The sequence below is a fragment of the Cavia porcellus genome, unplaced genomic scaffold, assembly GCF_034190915.1.
Source record: "Cavia porcellus strain 051 isolate PalLab524CR breed Dunkin Hartley unplaced genomic scaffold, mCavPor4.1 scaffold_11, whole genome shotgun sequence".
NCBI lineage: Eukaryota > Metazoa > Chordata > Mammalia > Rodentia > Caviidae > Cavia > Cavia porcellus.
In genome coordinates, this window is record NW_026947494.1 from 3,593,031 (window position 1) to 3,613,154 (window position 20,124).

The window sequence follows — 20,124 nt, forward strand, 5'->3', positions numbered from 1 at the left end:
TACATCACAGGCTGGAAAAGTTACAAAGCTTTTTAGGTTGGAGCCTGAATTGTCTGTTAGGAGTCGCAAACTATCCAGGGATTTTTCTTTTTTTTTGCATGAAAACACAGTTCATTTTTCCTATATGTGAGTGCATTAAAGAAATACCTCTTTTCACAAAAAAAATACAAGAACTTCTAAGAACAAGGTACTTTCCGTGTTGAGCTTTCCTGGGTTTTTAGCTTGACTCTAACAGCCCAGCAGAGGCATAGGCTACTAAATTAAGCCAACAGCGACCTCTTGGTTATGTGAAATTTCAAAGCTTTAGTTTCTAGACGTTAGAGGGATCTGAAGGTGGTGAGGGTGGAGTGAGGAAGGAGACCTTTGGGGGGTCCTCTAAGCCATTTGGGACTCAGTAGACACAGGCAGGGTGCATGTGTGTCTCCAGGCTCTGGCAGGAAGGCATGGGTTTTCTGGGAAGGCAGACAAGAACAATGGCCCTGTAACCTGTTTACTTCCCCTGAGTAGCTGCACGTTAGGCTGTTTTCTGATGTGGATAACAGATGGTAACACAGTACTACAAACTGGGTGCTTAAAGGAGGTGTATTTTGGCTCATGATTCCATCGGTCCAAGGTTTGCAACAGGCAATGGCCTCCTGACTGGCAGGGTGCTGAGGTGCAGGGTATCGATGGCAAGAGGACAGTGGGAGCGTGTGTGTGTGGATGCACTCTCTGCAGACCTGTTCCTACTAATCACTTCTCTAGAGACCCTGCTCCAAACACCAAAGGCAGATTCAGTTTCTACCCTTGTACGGGTGGTCTACAATGAGGGGGTCAAATGCCAACAAGTGTTTTGCAGGAGACAAACCACATGCAAATTACAGCCTTCTGTCCCCAGCTCCCTGGAAATCATGTCTTCTTGCATATGGAATCCTTCCATTCAAAGGCTTCCAAAGTCTTAACTTATTCAAATGTCAATTCAAAAGTCCAAAGTCTCCTCCAAGACTGGGGCAAACTCTTAAACGCATGTCCTTGTAAAATCAAAAAGCAAGTTACATACTTCCAGGATGCACTGGTCGGACAGCAGGAAAAACATTTCTGCTCTAGACAAGAGAAACAGGGACACACAAAGGAGGGATCAGCACAAGCGAAGCCAACACTCAGCAGGCAGGCAGCATGCCTTTGAGCCCGAGCCCAGTGTGCCGTGCACTGGCGATGGGGGCTCTGTACCCCTCTCGGTACTGCTGGTTACAGCCACATGCTTAGTCCTTCAGGCTTGTTTCCCCAGCTGCCTGAAGTTCTTTCTTAGGGGTTCTGCATGTTGCTGGCAGCTGCACCTCTCTGGGGTCCCACTTTAGTCTACCAGACACTGCTCCCGTGGGTGGGAAACTTGTACCTGGCCTCCTAGGTTCTCCTTGGAAATCTCAGAGGGAGCTACCTGATACGTACTTTTTGTGCTTTGCTTTTGGCAGTAAAAACCAGGTAAGTGATCACTGAGGTGGACCTGGGCCGGGAGCTCAAGCCAGTGCCTGGGCAATTCCATCCTGAGGGCCCTGGGCCTGGAGAGGAGGGGCTGGCTGGAAAGCCCTGTGCTGCCCTCCCGTGCAGGTTGCCTTTTCTTCCTCTTCTTCTAATACGACTTCTCACTTTTTCCTAGCTAGGCTGACAATTTTCAAAATTTTGTTTTGTTTTTTAAATTTTTAGGTTATCGGGGCTGGGGATTTAGCTCAGTGGCATAAGTGCCTGCCTTGCAAGCAGGCAGTCATGAGTTCAATCCCCGGTATCGATAAAAAGGAAAAAGACAAAAAAAAAATTTTTTTTTTTTTTAGGTTATTTTGTTCTGGAGTCTCATTGGAAATCTGATGAAAGGAGCCCACAGGACCCAGGCTATGGCCCAGGGCTTTATTGTGAAATTCTCGCTGCCCGGTTCTTCTTTCTGCCTGCTCCAAAGTCTTGGGTCATGGGCACAAGGCACATCTGGTGATACCCTTCTCCATGGCAGATGGCTGGGAAAGGGATCACAAAGCAGGGACATGTGCCTCCTCTATCCTCTCTTCTCCCAAAGCCAACCTTGTGGGCACCATCTCAGTGACCTTAATCTTAGTAATTTCCTCGATGTCTTACCTCCAAACACCATAGTAGGGTTAAATTCCCACCCTCTTAAACATATATAGTCAGGATTAAATGTCTTGAGAAATGGCTTTGAAAAAAGATAGAGAAAAACATAGTCATTTCTAAAGGGATTCTTTTTCTGCTTGAGTTAGTCCCAGTGAATCTGATTCAGTCTGACATTTATTTAGTAACCATTATGTGAGCAATGTTTAGCATTTAAAACTTAGACTCACCTATAAGGCACAAAAGTCTTTACCACCAAGTCAGAATGTGCTGCTAGAAAAATTACACTAAAGGGTTAAAAAAAGGAAGTAACCTCGGTTGCAAAAGGTAAATCCTAGTCTCTGGAAGGCAAAATTTCTAGGTGTAGAGCTGGAAAGAGGGGTTTCAGGAGAAGGGAAAGCCTGAAAGGTAGGCTGAGGCAGAAAGGCCTCCAAACTCCCACAAAGGTGTGTTGTGACTCTGCCCGTGGGCAGACCCCGCAGAGTTAGAAAGCTGGGGCCTCCTGCTGTGTGGTACTTCAGGAAAAAAAACACTCACTGGGAAAGCCAGAAATAAAAAGGACATTATTGTGTTGACAAACCTGTCTCAGATTAAAAGGTGGAGCTGGAAAATTGTCAAGAGCGCGTGCTGGTTCCATTTTTTCTAATGGGCCACAGGTTTGCCTTTCAGTCGCTCCCTTCCGCTTCCTCTCTTAACCCTGCTCTTGTTTTCTGTTCACCTGTGTCTCAGAAAAGCCTTTCCTACCCGCTGGACTCCCTCAACGGGCACAGGCCTGTCTAAATGTCAGTACAGGAAATCATCTGGCCTCTTCACTGTGCAGCGAGAGGCGGCCAGCATAGGGAAGCAAGGGTAGCAGTGGGAAATTTACAAGAACTCCAAAGAAAAATCTAGATGGCTTTGTTTGGGAGGTATTTCTTTTTACACGTTTTACTTTATGTGAACATGCAATGCTCATGTTGAATGCTAAGAAAGACTTCTCAGTAGATACCAAAGGCAGCAAGTTGTGACTAAGAGGACTGTGGGGTCAGGCTCCACTGGGCTATGACTTTCCCAGCACCCAACCTGCTTTTCAGCAGACCCATTGTTCTCAGCACAACTGCAGCCCCAGCCCCAGGGCTGAGCTATGCCAGGGAGCACAGGACAGGATATAGCAGAGATAAGGCCCACAGGAGGGAGGCTCTGCGAACTTTGACCACTGATGTCAGCTCAGACCCTCACACACGAGGTCCTTGCCTGACCCCCCCCTTTCCGAGCCTGTAACAGGCCCAGCTTTTCTTTGTTCTCCGAGGTCGGTCTTTCCGCCCGCTGTCTGCTCAGGTATATTAAGTCCTGTGCCTCACTGCCTTCACAGAAGCCTGTCGGGTGGTCTCTGACTCACGTCATTGATTACATCGGTGGCTGGTGCTGGACACTGTGACTGCGGAAGCGAAAACCTCTGTTCAGCAAGACAATCAAATCTGAATGATCGCGGCCCTTGTAACGCCTTCCCCAATAGACATGATCGCGGTTGGATAACGACCCACAGGCCTAGGAGTGGTGGCGGCGGATTCGCGAGGACGGCGCCGGCCGGGGTAGCAGGCAGCACCCACAGTGGGGCCTGGGAACCTGCCGCTAGGGCTCTGGGCGACAGGCGTGGGAACGGCACCAGGGGCAAGAGGCTGGAAGGCAGCGGACCACGGCAGGCGAAGGGGAGCGGCCAAGAGAGGCGCATGCTGCGTCCCCGGAGCTGAGGTGCATCGTTGGAGGCCTGAGGCGTCACTCAATGTGGCGTGTCACTCCCACTACCAGATCCCGACGGCCCACCTAGAGCGAAGATATTCACGGTTGTAAACCGCGCACTTTCCCGTCCGAGATGCGGGTCCTACCACGCTGGCAGGCGGAGGTCTTACGTCAATGACTGACTCCGCCTCCATGGTGAAAGAATTTGGGTGTCTATAGAAAGCCTGTCGCACAACGAGTTAGCAGTACAGGACAGACCTTTGAAAGCGGAAGGAGTGTCTCTCTCAACCTTCTGCGCTCTTTGGTCTTTCCTTTTTGGGCATCTTTCCAGCCTCATAGCGTGGATCCACTCCCTATTTTTGTTCAGGCAGGATCTTGGGCAACCCCAGGCCACGGCGAGGGGCGGGGCGACTCTGGGTGGGGCGGGGTCCTAGATAGGCGGCGTCGCGTCGCGTCGCGCTCGGGGCCCGCGCCGGGTAGCGCTTCTCTGCAGTGCCCGAGGCGGCTCTGATCTCGAGAGCCTTCACTAGCTCCACGGGGACCTCTGTGCACGGATGGACCCGCCCGGACCTGGCGGGAAGCGGCCTGGCAGGCGGCGGCCGCGGCGATACCAGCAGAGCCAGGACAGGGCCGAAGCCGCGGGCCCCTGAGGTGTGCGTAGCCAGTGGGCCCGGCGAGACCATGATGCCGGGCGAGACCCACTCAGCGGCGCCCGGGACGGCTGCGGACCTCGCGCGGTGCCAGGGCTGCGCCTCGCTGCAGCAGGTGCGACGCCTCCCCGGGCGAGGGCGCGGACTACCTAGCGGGGCCCCTTTTCTGCTGCGTTTGGGGACCTTCTGTGGATTCTGTTTAGGCTCAGAACCTAGAGTTCACCCACAGGGGTGCGATCGTGGCGGGGCACGGAGTGAGCGGGACGCCCCCCGCCCCAGGGCAGATTTGGGAGCTGCGATCGTGGCAGAGTGAGATGCCCCCCGTTCCAGGCTCCCAAGGGCTGATTTGGGGGCTGTTGAATGACAGTTGAAGTGCTGAGCGAGGCTGCCTCTGGGAGGCCTTTTGATCGTCTGGCTCATTCAAAGTAAGGCGTTTGTGCCTCGGAGGCATGATCTTCTGTGACACGTGGGTTGTCTGGGTCATTCTTCAAGGTTTGCGGAATGCATTTCAGTTCATATCAGATGTACCGCCTCGAGGTTAATTTTTAAAGAAAATCAAGCAATTTGTCGAGTCATATAACCTGTCAGTTTGATTAATCTGGTAAAGGAGTGCAGAGATTGGAAATTTCAAACATCTGCGTGGGTTGTTTATTCTGTATACTAAATTGCTACAGTATGGCTCAGGTCTTATGGAAATCCTGAAAATAATGCCAGGTATTCATTTCTAGCCACCCTTCTAGCTGCCTGATAATCAGTCTGAATTAACCTCGTACTGTCAGTGTCTAGTGGTAGGATGGAACCCATCTGAGCCATAGCTCCCTCGTGCAATTGTGATACACTGCTTAGAGTTCTAGGCATTCTGGATAATGTGGTGAAGCAGGTGGGTACAGTCTACTCACAAGTAAGGTGCATACGTGTGACAGACTTCACAAGCCTTTACCTATTGGAAAGGAAAATTGTAAAGTGGTAAAGTCTTTTCACTGGGATGGTCAGGTGGGGTGCTGTGGGGGGCAACAGGAAGAGATTAGAACAAAGGAGTAAATAGCTGGAGAGGGGTCCTGGGAGCCGTCTGAGGGGAGCAGTTAACAGGTGGAAAGATGCCTGTGCATCTTTCATAGAGCACTGTCTCATAGGCATGATCATGGTGCAGAGAGGAGATCGTTGAAGATGAGACCAAAAAGTGGATGCAGGCTTGCTAGGCTATGATGAGAAGCGTGCCTTTTCTTTGAAGTGTGGTGTTTATGAATTGATTCCACACATTTTAAATGCTGGGACCAGTAGAGGGAGGAAATGTGCTACTGGCACAAATAGGGCAGTCTTGTTTTTTGTACCAGGGTTCGAACTCACAACCTCACGCTTGCCAGCCAGGTGCTTGCGCCACTGAGCTAAAAACCTGGCCCCTTGGCGCACATAGAAAGGAAACTGAGTCAAATTCCTATGGGTGTGAAGTGGGAGCCTGGTTGGTGTGCTAGAGTAGAGCTCGAAGGCTGGGCTGGCGGAGGCAGACTGAATGTTCCAGGTCTGATGAGGTCAGAGCGGTGGGAGGAGGGCTAACCGAGTTAGGGCTGGAGTTTTCTGAGTGAGCCTATGAGTCATCGGAGGTGTTCGATCAGGCCAGTTGGTGCCACTGCTTTCCAGTCAAGGGTCTGGACTTTCCTCACCAGTGTGGCCACTCACGGTGGTCTCCATCTTGAGAGTAGCCACTGTTCTTCAGTTGTTTAGGCCGGAAACTAGATGCCGTCCTCGGTGCCTCAGTTTCCACTCACAGCATGAAGCCTTCAGCTGGGTCCTTGGCTGTGTCTGCCATGGCTGCCTTCTCTTCCCATCTTCCCGCTTCCACCTTGTGAGGAAACACCTTGATCTGAGACAGCGCGTCAAGTTCCCGAGGAGTTGCCTTCCTTCATGCCGCGCCGCGCCGCGCCACATTCCCACTGTTGTTCTGATGGAAATGAAAGTAGCCCTGTTAATTCCCTCCACCTAACGGTCTGTAAACTTCCGTAGGCAGCAAGTTCATAAAATTAGGCTTTGAGAACTTGTTTACTTGCTCAGCTCTGCCCTTGAGGTATGAAAACAAATATGTAAAAAAATGAGTGTGGCTTAGTTTGCAGACTGCCTTTGGATCAGAATACACCATTGCATTTGGATTCCTCTTGCCTAGCATTGGAATGCCTTTTGGGAGGGGCAGGACTCGAGGACTGGTTAGCTGGGAGCAGTCTCTGTGGGATGTTTATTTAGTTTTCTGAAATGAAGCTAGGAAAGAAAAGATAGGATCCCTGCAGATCATAGAGAACCTTCAGTGGTGCTGACCATGAGGTTCTGGGTTTGTTTCTGCTGTGTTAAAGGGTGGTGGAGTTTTGCACAGTTAACACACCAGAGCTGTACTTGTGAATTGGGAGGGTACAGCTGAGTAAATTAAATTACTTTATTGATGCTAGTGATAATGAAAAGCCTTAATTAATTAACCTTTTTCTGAGTCGAGAATGGAGAAGATAAAGATTCTGCATGTGGGAAGATATTCTCAAGTAGGGAAAATGGCAGGTCCAGAGAGAGATGAAAAACTTGAGAAAGCATGGACATTGTGATGGAGGCAGGAGACCCAGCAGGCCGGGAGGGGAGGGCACGAGAAGTGCGGGCTGGACTTTGCAGTGACAGCGGGATGGGCTTTTCAGCCCTTTGCACATTTGTTTGTGGAGCGCGCTGCCTCTGCCACCTCCTTGCAGACTTCCACAGAAGCAGCAAGGCCTGGGTGCCTGAGCACAGAGTTCACAGTAAGGATTTTATGGGGAAGGGGTGGGATGGAGAGATAAGGGAAGGCTGTTCTGTTACTTAAAAGAAACTTTAAAGCAGCTGGAGATGGCGAGGTAAGACCAGCTGGCTGAGCATGTCCTTTGATGAGCCGAGCTTGGAGTGGTGAGAAAGAAGTGAACAGGGGTGTGTTACAGGGAATCAAGAGTGGAGACCGGGCGGAGGAAGAGCAGCCGCGGTGGGCAGTGGGTGGGTAACGAGTCGCCCTTAGGACTGACATTTGTGCGCTCACTGTTACTACCTCAGCATGAATTCAGCCTTCACATGAGCCCAAAACTCAAGAGGCTGTGTGCGGAGAGAGGATGCCCTGCTCACAGCGTCCCGCGCTGAGTTGGTTTACCAGGAGAGTGTGGGGGGCCTGTGCTAGGGAAGGCGCCCGTGTGAGTGCCAGGACTTCACTCTGTCTAACTGGCCGCGTTACGCTGACGAGTCTGTGTACTGAGTGGAGCAGCCTTTGACTTGCACTAAAAACTTCTCTGTCACGTCTTCCTCCCTTCTTTGCCCGGTAGTATAAGACATGCAGTGGTTGAGCAGGCAGAGATGCAGACGATCTTTTGAACAGTCATTGCTCTGTGAAGAAGCGTACAACCTGACGCTTTTCATCCACCCCTCCATGGTCTCATAGAGCACCTCGGCCTCTTTTCTCACCCTCACTGATTTCTGTGTTTTGTCACCCATCTGTAGCCCCGTGTCCTCGTGTTCAGTGGTCATATAAACCGAACCACCGTGATATGTAAATTAAGCAAGTCTTACGTTGTGTGGCTTTAAGTCAAGCTAGTTAGCTCAAGTAAGTCGTTTTATTTTGGGGGGCCCCTTTTGCTTGCCTTCACTGCAGAACACAGTAACTGTACTCTTGAGAATCCAGGTGGCAGTTTGAAACTGTCCATCCTGTGTGTCTACATTAGATTTGGTCAGTTTGCTGCTTGGCTGCCCTAGGGACAGGTTTCAGTTTATTATTTATAAAAACTTTTGCTGGATTCCCACTGATAGTTGCCACAAGTTTGAACTTTGTTGTTTCTAACTTGAAAAATATTTTCTCTCAGACATGTTTACGGTTGCTCTGTACAGGAATGCTTGTGAAACTGTAATTCCTTCACTGTCCAGTCATTCGTGTGTTTATCAACGGCATGTGGTTTGGCATACAGCCAGTAGAAGAGGCATGGGAGCTCGTTCTAGTTAGGGTTGTAGTCACGAGCAGAAGCAGCCTTCCTGTAAGTGTAATGTAATAAATTTTGGTGGGGGAGATCCCACAGTGCAAGAAGGTCAACTTTGAGGGGCTTGTGTGACCCCTGAAGGTGACAGAAGTGAATCTCAGTTCAAGTCTGGAAAATGACTTGAGAGAAAGGCGGTGGCGAGAGCAGTGATGTAGGCAGGGGACGCAAGTTGTGCAGAGGCTTGGAGGAGGGAGGTGGTGTGTGTTAGAGGAAGCCCAAGGTAGAGAGAGCTGTGTTTCCTAGCAGGAGGAGCACTTTCTGACACCTCCGTGTGAACATCTCTCCCACCCAAGTCCCCTTCAGGTTTCTCTCCTGCCTGAGAACAGTGTCTTCCCCTCCTGCTGGACTCCTGGCAGGACTGTGTGTGTGCTGTTGTCTGTCCTGACCCTTCAGCTGCCATCATTTAGGCCTCATTTATTACTTAGTCTCTGTCATTTCTATGTGCTCGTTGAAAGAGTAGCGCTTTGCATTCCTCAGGGAGCATGGAGCGAAGCCTGAGACGTCTTTGGTGACCACACTGAGGTGGGAACGTGAGACCAGGCCTGCTTTCCATGGTTGGCCAGCAGGGTTCCTGCACTCAGGGTGCAGGTAACTCAGGAGTGCGGTTATTATAGAGAAAGGGGGTAGAGCAAAATGAGGTGTGGAAAGCAGGTCTGAGCTTCCAGGCTGTTAGCGGAGTTGCACACATCGCGATTTCCCCAGCCATGTGCTGTGGCGGCACGTGTGAAGTGTTGTCTTCCGAGGACTTTATTGGGGTGTGTTGTCTAGGCACCCTCTGCCCACCACGTGCCCGAATTCCAGGCTCCTAGCAGGAAGGCCTGTGTTTAACATAAATCTCATTGCAGTTTGGGCTCAGCAGCCCCCTTGTATCACCAGGAATTGGGGAAGGAGCCTTTCAGAAATGTGGGTTTCTGGATGCCAACCGAAGGCTGCCCTGGTCAGCAGGCCTTTCTAAGGGATGAACTAAAGGCTGCTTGTTAACTCTGCTGTGTGCACACTTCGGCTGTGAGGGCCGTGGCCAGCTTGCAGAGATCGGGGTACTCCGGGAGCCCTGTCTTCCAGCCCAGAATGTCAGCAGTTGATCGAGAAACTCTCCTTCATATGTCCCCGAGTTTCTGCAGAAGATTGGTTCCCAGGCCCTCCTGGATACCAGGATCCAGTCTCCCCAGCCCCTCGCAAAATGGCATAGTACGGAATGGCATAAGCTGTGCACGCTCCTTCCTGTATTTAAGGCATGCCTTTTGGAGTGCTTTCAGTACCGAACACAGTATGAATGGTAAGTGAGTAATTGTCATGTCGTGTGGGAAATGATGAGAAAAGAGAGCAGATTCACGGCGCAGTGTTTCCCTAAGTATTTCCTCTCTCTAGTTGGTTGAATCCACAGACTGTGTTGTTTGTTCAAGCAATCTGTTTGTCCTCTTGTCCTCTATATTACTTGCTGCTTTTGCTAATGTGGTTAGGGAACCATTGCAGTAACTCTGCTGGCCATCTTTTATGTCCACCTGCTTTACCCCTAAACCTTGCTTCTCTCCATGCTATCTGGCCAGCCCCCGGCTCCTAGTGTATTTGTAGCTGTATTGATTTCACCTTCTGAAGGGAGGGATCGTGGGCAGGAAGGTTCAGGTGACGTTCAGGAGGGTGTTGGTGTGTGTGTGTGTGTGTGTGAGTGTGTGTGTGTGTGTGTGGGTGTGTTGGTTTGAGACAGGACCTCACCGTACAGTTCAGGTTGGCCTTAAACTCATTGTGTAGCCCAGGCTGGCCTTGAACTCGTGGTCTTCTGAGAGCGCTGACATTCCAGGCATGTACCACAGGCCAACAGGAGGCCACTGGGTAGATAAAATGAAAACAGTCTGTTACAAGCAAAGAGTAACTGGAGAAGAAAAAAGTCTTGAATAAGAGAGTAGGCTGTTCTGGAAATTGTGTCCATAAATTAATTAAGGCTGGAACTTGAGAAAAATCATCCAAAAGACAGAAAACAAAGCAAAAAAAAGTTGGCAGGGGTGGGGTGAGAAAGAGAAAAGGTCTGAGAATGAAGAAGAAATCACTTTTCTGGTAGATTACATAATACTGCTTGACCATCCATAATCTTAAGATGCAGTCTGCATTCTGGACTTGAGAGCTTTTCAGCTTAAGGGTGCTGAACCTGTAAATTCTATAAAAATTCCAAAATCAGAAAAGTTCTCGGATCTGAAACAGTTCTGGTCCCAGTCATGTCTGATAAGGGATGGTCAGTTGCAGAAGGGTCAGAAGTGGAGAGCAGAAATACAGAGGGAAAAGCAGTTCGCAAAGAAGCAGCGCCGCCACATGGCCAGGACGGGAAGAGCGCCTGGACCCTTCCTCCTCCGGGAACCTGGCCTTGGTGCGTTGGCCCTGAAGTGCGGGGAGGTACGAGGGGCAGGCGGATCCTGTGGACCCTTCTCCCGCCTCACCCTGCTAGGCTTGGGCTCCGAGGCTCATTGCTAGGGTCAAACGGTAGTTAACCCTGATTGGAAGAGTGGAGAGGGGCGCTGGTGAGGCTGGTGTACAGAGTACCCCGTATCTGACCAGATCTGAAGCGGCACGCAGCCGGGCCTTGGGAACCGTGTCAGCTGAGCATGGGAATGCAGCAGGTTGCTGTCTTTTCCCCCCTTTATAGTGCTGTTTTGTGATTTTAGGTTTTCATTTTATGAGAGCTCTATGGGAACGTAATTCGGGGAGACAACTGGACATACAGAATCTATAAAGACAGTCTGCAGCCCCAGCACCACCTGGGTCCCCTTTCAAGGACCCATTTTTGGTCGGTTGCACTTTGTGTGTTTAGTAAAGGACTTTCTCTGGCTGGGGAGTAGACTGGTATTGAACCAGGTGTTATCACTTTGAGGCCTCATTGTTCGATTGCTGTCTTTGGAAGGTGAGGATGGAGCCTTTCGGCCCCACGCTGTGCCACACCTGTGCTGTACCCCTCCCCTCCTCCTTGGTGTGCTTCGGATTTCAGCTAGATGAGTGTTTGGGCTTAACACTGGAGCTGCATATTAATTTAGAGCTAAACTCTGGTGTACATTATTTTTCCTCCTGGCATGTTTTTTCGTATCCCTTAGTTAGTAATTATAGTCTTAATCCAGTTTTTATCCTAAAAAAATTGATGCTTTGTGTGAGGGACTAGATTTAACACTTTGTGTGACCGTCCTGTTTAATACTAATAGCATGCCAGCTGTGTAACCTCTGTACGATTCAGTTTTCCCATCTGTGAAACTGGAAATTGTATTGAGGTTTGTGGCCACTCAGTAAAAAGTGGTGGTGGGACAGAAATTTGAAGCAGGTGTTTATGACTCTAAGAGTCTGAGGTCTCTTTGGTTTCTGGCATAGTGTTTGAACTTGTGGAATGACGTCTGCAAGAAAGGTGGGAAAGCTAAAACACAACAGTAAGAGCTTGGAAGAGTGGGAAGGAGAGGCGGTCATTTTTGTAATGCATCTCTCAGCGGCACCCACATCCACATCACGGGCAGCTCTGGGCCAGTGTAATGTAAGTCGGATCTCGCAATGCTCCCATCGCAGCGGGAGTGTGTGTCACCGTGTTCTGGGGAGACTCCCTCCTGCTCTGCTCTCCCCGGGTTCTGTTCACCTCTGTCCTGTCTTGCATCAGCTGTTCTCATGGTTTCCGTCACTCTTTTGGCAGAGCATGTTCTTATCTTGCAGTGCCTCCCTGAGAAAAAATGTCCGCAGGAAGGAGGTTTGTAGAAACGCTGAGGATTTGCAAATGTTTATTGTGTAGAATTTTTATTACTCCTTCAAAAGTTGGGAGACTTTGCTTTCTGGGTGTCTGGTTTACAGTGCTGATATTGAATAATTCCAGATTCTTTGTGTATGACTTGTTTCATTTTATGTTTCTTTGGGGATTTACAGATTTTTTTGCTTTTATCTTTAGTATTCTGAAATTTTGTGTTGATATTTCATGGTTTGGATCCTGTCTTGACTGCATATGGTTGATCTTTTCTTTTTAGTTTGAAAACGAGTTTCAGCTGTAGGACTTTTTCTTGAATATCAGTGTTTCTTTGGTGTCTCTGTCTTTTCCATATTGTCTTTCTGGGACTCTTAATATTGGGTCTGTGGTGTCACTTTCACTGACACCAAAAATGGTTGGGTTTTGTTCTTGCTCATGTCTGTGCCTATTTTCGCATAACTTCTGTCCAATTTCATGTTAAAAGTTTCTGAGTTTGATTCTGCTTTTCTATTCTAATTTAGCTGTAACAACATTACTCATATGTAATTTCCTATCATAAAACCCACACTTTCAATTGCCACGGCCAGTGGTTGTGAGTATATTCATAGGGTTGTGCAGTCATCACCACTCTCTTGACTGTAAAGCATTTTCATCTATCCTTTTAGAAAACTAGGGAGAACCAGCAGGCATAACCCGTCTTCTCCTCTCAGGTCCCCCTTGTGGTGGGCAGCTTGTGACACTCAGCTGAAATCCATCCGTGTGGTGCTGGATGTCGACAGCACCTGAGGATAGTTGCCAACAACGTAAACAGGAGAACTGGAGCATCAGCACACTTCTGCCTCTCCTGTGCTCACTGTTCTCCTTGTAGAGTTTGTCAAACTTCTTTCCTGAGATGAACTCGGCTATTCTCATCATCAGAGGACCTTGGGCCCTTGTTGCTGAGAATGGCTGTGGTTCACTTTGGGGGAGCTCCGGTCCTTACATGTGAGCATCACTTGCTGGCTCCCGAGGAGGAGGTGATGTGCTGTTCAATCTCCTGCAGAGCTTGTCACGTTAGCTTCCTGATATGAAATGTGCTGGTCTTATCATCAGAGGAGCTTGGGACTTCATGCTGTGTACTTTTTGGGGGAGCCCAGGTCCTTCCTTTGAGTGTCACTTCCTGGCTTCAGTGCAGATCCCTCAGTTATATTCTGCTGATGGGAATGTAAAATAGTGCAGCTGCTATCGACACTAGTTTGGCAGTTCCTCAAAATGTTAAACAGCTACCAATGATCAGTCACACTCCTAGGTAAGTACCCAAGAGAACTGAAAACAATATGCCTGCGTCTAAGTTATAAACTCATGTTTATAGCAGCAATATTCACACCAGCCAAGAAGTGAACCTAGTGGCCATCAAGGGATGAATGGATAGATGGGGTGCTACAGAGTCATACAGTATCCTTAGAAAATAGTAAGGAGTGAGTTACCTGTTACACTATGAATGAACTTGTAAGGTACTGTGCCAAATGAAAGATGCACTGGCCATAATAGACAAAGGGACAAAAACATGAGTGTTTACACATTGTGGACTACTTTTCTCTTCTTGGTGAGGCAAAATACCTGATGCCCAAAAGTAGGGCAAGAAAGGTTTATTTAGCTCACCTTTGTGGAGGTTTCAGTCCATAGTCAGCTGGCTCACGGGAAGGTGGCACGGCAGAGGGCAAGGAAGGGTTCGTGGTGGCAGAAGACGGCAAAGGCAACGAGAGCCAGAAGAGGGGCGAGTCTCTTTCCCTCCCTGGTTTTACATCAGGAATGGGGGCTGCTTCAGCATTAGAAAAGCTTTTGTAACTAATGCAAGACTGAGCAAAAGAGGGAAAAACACATTAGTATGTTTCCACTGGCTTGACCCACTGGTGGTACATGCATGACTGGCCCATCTAGTTGCCTGTACCACTGCGAGTAGAAAAGGATCTAATCATTTTTTATTAGTCTTTTTACTAGTAAAGTTAATTTTAAAATCCATAAATGAATAGATTGAGTCTAGTTGCTTGATTTTGAATAATTACTGCCCAAATGTAAACATTAATACTGTTCATACCAATTAAAATTAAAATTATTACAATAATCAACAAATTAAGATATTTCTATTCATGAATAATTTAGCAGTAATTCTCTAAATTTTAACATGGAAATCATGTAAGAACCCTGTTGCTCATGTATATAACATGCATTTACAACTGCCGTACCACAAATTAGCTGTTACAGTTTTTCATACCATGTTAATATTTTCCTTATCTGGTCAATTGCAGTATTGTAATCGGAGACCCCCCGCTGAGGAGTCCTGGATCTCCAGCCCCCCGGCAGTGAGATCCAGGAGTTACAGCTCTGTCGTGAGTGTGTGAAAACTAAATGGCTGCCTAAGCTTCTGTGGGGAAGCAGGCACTTACCCGAGGAGGTCTTTTAGCGAGCTGTGGGTAGAAATGTCCTGACTTGATCAAAGAGTGTCAGCTAAGTGGCTGGCGTACTGTAGAGCAAAGGCAGGCAGCCAGATTCAGACGGGGGTGTGTGTTCCCACTCCTGCTTCCTGCTGTGCTGAGGCTTCGGGGCAGGCAGACCAGGGCAGGCAGTGGCCGGAAGCCTGAGTGCAGGCAGAGGAGCACCGTGGCCGCTGGCGGGTGTCACAGGCCATGCACACGCAGGGAAATCTGCAGGTCAGGGGTCACTGCTAGATTTACTTTGGAAACCCTTTTTTAGCTCTTTGCATGTGTATTCGTAAGTGGCATTATTTTAAAAAGAGCAAATCCAGTATAATCAATAAACAAGATAATAATAATCTTGTATGTCTGTGTAAGAGCCAAGCAGGAAATGTGACAGAAACAGTAACTGGTAGCATTCATGCCAGTGACGGAAACAGATTGTCGTGGAAGAACATCCAGACTGGAGATGCAGAGAAGGGGAGCGGAGAGAACTGGAGCATGAGGGTGGAAACAGGCACGGTGATCGTCAGGTGTTCTGACTTCGTTGTGTGTTACCAGAATGCTTTGAGTCACTAGTACTGTTAGTCTGAATTTTCTTTTTCTGACATTCTTAGCAATACTTTTGTTCCAGACTGGCACAGTGGAAGAAAAATACATGTGTTCAGTGCCGTATAGAATCTAAAGGTTTCATGTTGTAAAACACATGAACAAATTTGTGCTTCAGAGTGCGGCTGGACGACTCTCTGTCCACCTTGCAGCTGTGGAGTGATCACCCTGCATTTTGGCTGCTGATGCTAAACTTACTTCCCGCTGCAGTCTCTGTGGTTAGTTTTGTGTAGGAGAGATTTGCTTTAAAGGCGGGAGTCACAGGAGTCTCTTTGTTGTCTTTTAGATTTTTGATAGTCTTATGGTAGACTATAGATAAATTCCAGAAGAACTGTAGGTATAAATACAGAAAAAGTAAAAGTGCCAAAATAACATGTAAACAAAGGCTTGGGGTCAGAGAGAAGCCCGGGGGCCTGCGTGGTTGGCACACGGTCACGAGTTCGATCACAGAACAAGGGAAGGGAAGAAACAACAGTCTAATACACAGGACGTTCTCAGGTGTGTGACTATTAAAAGGGTGTGTACATGGCGGGGATATGTACGCGCTATGTGTGTGCATGTACACAGATATGTATCCGTGTCTGTCTGTATGTACATTTTATACACTGGAGGTTGGACCCAGGGCCTCCGTCCTGAGCTGGATTCTCAGCTCATTTTTACTTTTTATTTCAAGACAAGATCTCACGGAGTTGCCTACGCTGGCTTCAAACCTGCCACCCTCTGCTCTCAGCTGTGCGAGCTGTGTGCCTGTGTGGGTATAGGTTAATGGTCAGTTGGCAAAAATACGTGTTATATTCATGACATTTGACGAGAGGTTGCTGTCTGTCAGATACTGCAGTTTCGAGGAAAAGTACGACCACACTAGTGAACAAATATACTAGCAGACTTACATTACTGACAGAAGGTTATGAACGTCCAGAAGTGGTTAGGAATGTTTCCCAGTGCCATTAATAAATGTCACTGACGAGGTCTCCTGACCTCTGGTCATTGGCATAGAGCACTGGCGAGGCAGCTCCCAGGACCCGGGGCGGGGGCTCAGAGCTCTGGGTGGTGGCCTGCTGTCCGGGGCAGCGCGGTATGTGTTAGAAGTGCACAGTCTCCCTGTAGTACCTGGGTTGGACTTTCATCCTCAGGGAAGCTGGAGGAGTCTGCTAAAGGAATGTGCAGGGAAGCCCATTCCCTGCTGTTAAGAAGTGGGAAAAGTGCTTAAAATTCAGTAGACAGCTGGTGCATTGATTACATGTGTTTCCCTGTGCTGGGACTGCTCAGAAATGTTACAGGAGTTTTGGCAAGGGCCAGGATTACTAGAGAACCCACACTTTTTGCTTTGTAGATCTTGACATGAGAGTTTTTTGTTTTAGCATGTGTTAGTATAACTGCAAAGAAAACGCATTGTAGTAACAGCGTAAGTGAAAATACGCTACCACGACCAGTTGAGTTATCTAGGAAAGGACGTCTGTGAGATACTCTGTAAAAATTGAACAGTCTGGATGATATTATGTATTTATTGTGAGAAGATTAGTGTGGTTATGTTTAAAACTCTGTAAGGGAGACAGAAAAGGAAAGACTCAGTTAAAGAAAAAATCAGTTTGTTTTTAAGTCTTAGGCACCTTTCAACTGTGTAGTAATAATATGTTTCTTTTCAAGCTGAGAGTAGTAATTTAAAGCCAAAATTTTCGTTGTTCCCTAAAGTATAATGCAGATTCTTATAAGATGAATTTTTTATGTAGTGTTGGCTTCATTTTAATATTTTGGTTTGCTTCACTCTGTTACTTTACTTTTATTTTTCTGTTTGTTAATTTTGGGTACTCTTACCTCCTTTCAGAAATAATGCAGGCTGACAGCTTCTGGTTAATAGTGACCTAAAGTAGTTAATGTGTGTTGTGTGTTGGACGCTGGTTCAGTCCCCGCCACAGAAGCATTCCCATGAAGAGGTTCGGGAAGAACATGGGCTGGAGATGTGGGGTGTGTGTGTGTGTGTGTGTGTGTGTGTATGTGTATGTGTTTACACACATAAATTATAGATTTACAGATTTCTGTTTTTAATATATGAAACCAGATGTTTATATTTTATAATAAACATTACAGAAAACAATTACATGTAAAGTAGTTAAAATATGAATCTGACTGTACTTTTTCTTTCAGAATTTAAATGAATATGTTGAAGCATTAATTACCTTGAAACAGAAAATTATCAATACCGAGTAAGTATTCAGTCGCATGCTTGGCAGACTCGTGTCCATGATGAACTGGTTATGCTGGGAGCCCAGAGTGGGCCTGATTCGTGGTGCTAGCCGTGCTGAGCACCTGGGAGTCTTGTTAGCCGCCTGAACGCTTGATGTGGGGCTCGAAGGTCTTCAGAGTAGAATCTGGGGCCAGTGGGCCATTGCTTTTGCTGTATTTGAATTTTCCTCAAAGCTCTTTTCTGTCTTAAGCATCTTCCTACCTTTACACTAGATGTGAGATTTTCTCACAGTCTTTATAGCCACAATATGAAATTTAATTATTTGTAATGGGCTTATGAATTTATAGGCTACGGTGCTACTTAGATGAGAAAGGTTATCATCCAAAAGCTCACCTATCAGTGCATTGCTTTGAAGAATTTAAGGTGATATATATTAATTCAGCATACATTTGTTGTTGGAAATGTAGGAAAAGAAGCTGCCTTGTTTGATTTGAAATGTGATTTGTAACATCGTGCATTTCCTACATTAAAATATAACCTAATTTTCTTTATTTCAGCAATCTGTTGACAGAATATCAGAAGAAATGTGATGATATCCTTTCACTTTTGAGTTCTGGATTCTTTTGGATTTGGGGATTTACTCACTGGTAGGGCCTGAGAGAGATGTGGAGCGTGTGAGGGAGACTTTCCAAAGCCGCCTGTAGAAGGCAGTGTTTGGGCTCCGGAGGGGGAGCGGGCAGGGCCTCTCCCAGCCACTCACCGCTCCCCGCGCGCGTCAGTGGGGCCGAGTGATGAGCAGGGAGACCTGGCAGCTGGTTTGTTTCTGTCACTGCTTCTCGTTCTCTTACGGTATTGTCAGCTCTTTAAGGACAGGTTTTCTCATTTGTCCTGAGGACGTGATCTCCGGGTGTCTCCTTGAGCTTAGGGACAGCATAACTGGAATGGCAGGAAATACACCGTGGACACCTTGAAAACGTGGGGAAGCGGACTTGCTCGTTTCCTTGTGATTTGTAGAGTACCGGTGTGGCTATCCAGTGTCTGTTAACAGAGACTGCAGTTGCATATTCCCGGCCAGATCTGGGGGACTCGGGAGACTCGCAGGCTTGGTGAGCCGGCACCTGCAGCAGGGCGGCTTGGTTGGATGCTTTCCTGCCCGGGGGACAGGGATGTGGAGCTGATCCGTCTGGATCTTCTGGTGGTACCACTTGCTTTACTTGCAGTCTGTCCCATAAAAATGTAAAATTTCTAAAAAATAAGTGCACGTACCTGGAGAGGTTGGTGGAAGTGTGGCTTTGTGTCCAGCGTCAGGACGCACCTTTTGTCCCAGCAGTCCAGTCCCAAGACCTGAGGCAGACACAGGCCTGCTGCAGCGTCACTGTGGGCAGACCTGGACGTGTGTGTGTGTGTGTGTGTGTGTGATTAGACTCCGTCTTTAATTATTAGACTTAATAATTAGGTTTACTTTTGGTATCTAAACTTTTATATTAAAAGGTAGCAGTCATTTGAATTTTTCTATGATTTTGGAGACTATCAATTCACTTAAATATATGCCCCTGTCATTACGAGGGCATTATTTTTAATTGACTATAAAAGCTGTATGGAAACAATTATGACAGTTACTTTTAGGTAGCTAAATAGGAAAACAATTCCAGTGTGAGATGAGTATTTCATGCCTTTTGAGAGAATGATGTAAACTTTGAGAAGTATACATTTAACCTAGCAAGAAAGTTAGTAGTTTACTCTCCTAAACATTTTAAGTAAACAGTAGCACAGTTATTCTAAAGAGTCGAAACTCTCAGTTATTGTTGAATTGCAGAAGTTCCCATGGTGTGTTATGTGACCTCAGCCACAAGTGTGTGCTGACTGTTTAAGAGTGCACTTGGCATTTGCTGCAAATATATATTGATTATACCTCAGAACTACAGTTGTTTGCCCTACAACTTGAGGTGCCAGTGTCAAAGGTTTAACAGGGCTGTCTTAGATAATTTGGTTCTTTGGTATTAAAGTGGCAGTAGACTTCAGTGTTTTTTTCAAGATGAAAAATTATTTCTTTAAGAACTGCGCAGTAACAATTCAGCATTATTTCAGTTCCTTTTAAATTATACTGCCCATTGTATTGTCTGTTTACCTTGTCTTTCTAAAGGACAGGGAATATTATTTACCAGGGATTTATTTGAACTGTGCGCTGTGGAGACTGCTCGGGTTGAGGATGAATGAAATGCTCTTCTTGGCTCTGAGTAGCAGCAGAAGCTGCAGCCAGCTGCTTGCAAAGGCACCCACCGCGCTCGATGGGAATGTGGGCTCTGGGAGGGGAAGCTGAAGGGAGTTACTGTTCCCGTCTCCACGTGTTTCCCTCGCAGAAAGGGGTTATCAAGCTGTGGAAATTATAGGAATGTTGATTTTTGTAGTTTTCTTGTTCTTTGCTTATTTTCTCATTACTTGTATGTAGTCCAGCATGGGCTCTGTAAGTACGTAAGTAAGTAACTCTTGTCTGCTGGAATTACTCTGGAGACGAAATATGAAGGACCAGAGATTCTGACATACAGAGATGGGGCGTTTTGTATTAGTTTCATATTGCTTTGTCTTTATTCTTATAATCTTAATCACATAATGTATTCCCAGGCCTTTTTGACTAGATATTTTGTCTTTGGTTTATATGACAGAAATAGGAGTAATTCAGTAAATATATTGTCAT

At 47.2% G+C, this 20,124-nt stretch overlaps 1 protein-coding gene across 6 annotated transcripts in view; it reads left to right on the plus strand.

Annotated features, from left to right (window-relative positions):
- Positions 1-4,242: 4,242 nt before the first annotated feature.
- The window catches only part of Ice1 (interactor of little elongation complex ELL subunit 1), a 53,935-nt gene continuing 38,053 nt past the window's right edge, over positions 4,243-20,124 (plus strand). For 2 of the 6 annotated variants that reach the window (XM_063257943.1, XM_063257944.1), the window contains exons 1-3: positions 4,243-4,578; positions 17,390-17,448; positions 17,987-18,021. In XM_063257943.1, coding sequence (XP_063114013.1) covers positions 4,495-4,578; positions 17,390-17,448; positions 17,987-18,021 — 178 coding nt within the window. In that variant the 5' untranslated portion in view covers positions 4,243-4,494. Of the gene's footprint in view, positions 4,579-7,260; positions 11,985-17,389; positions 17,449-17,986; positions 18,022-20,124 lie in introns of those variants that run through there. The other 4 variants (XM_063257941.1, XR_010050387.1, XM_063257945.1 and 1 more) reach the window with 4 other exon arrangements.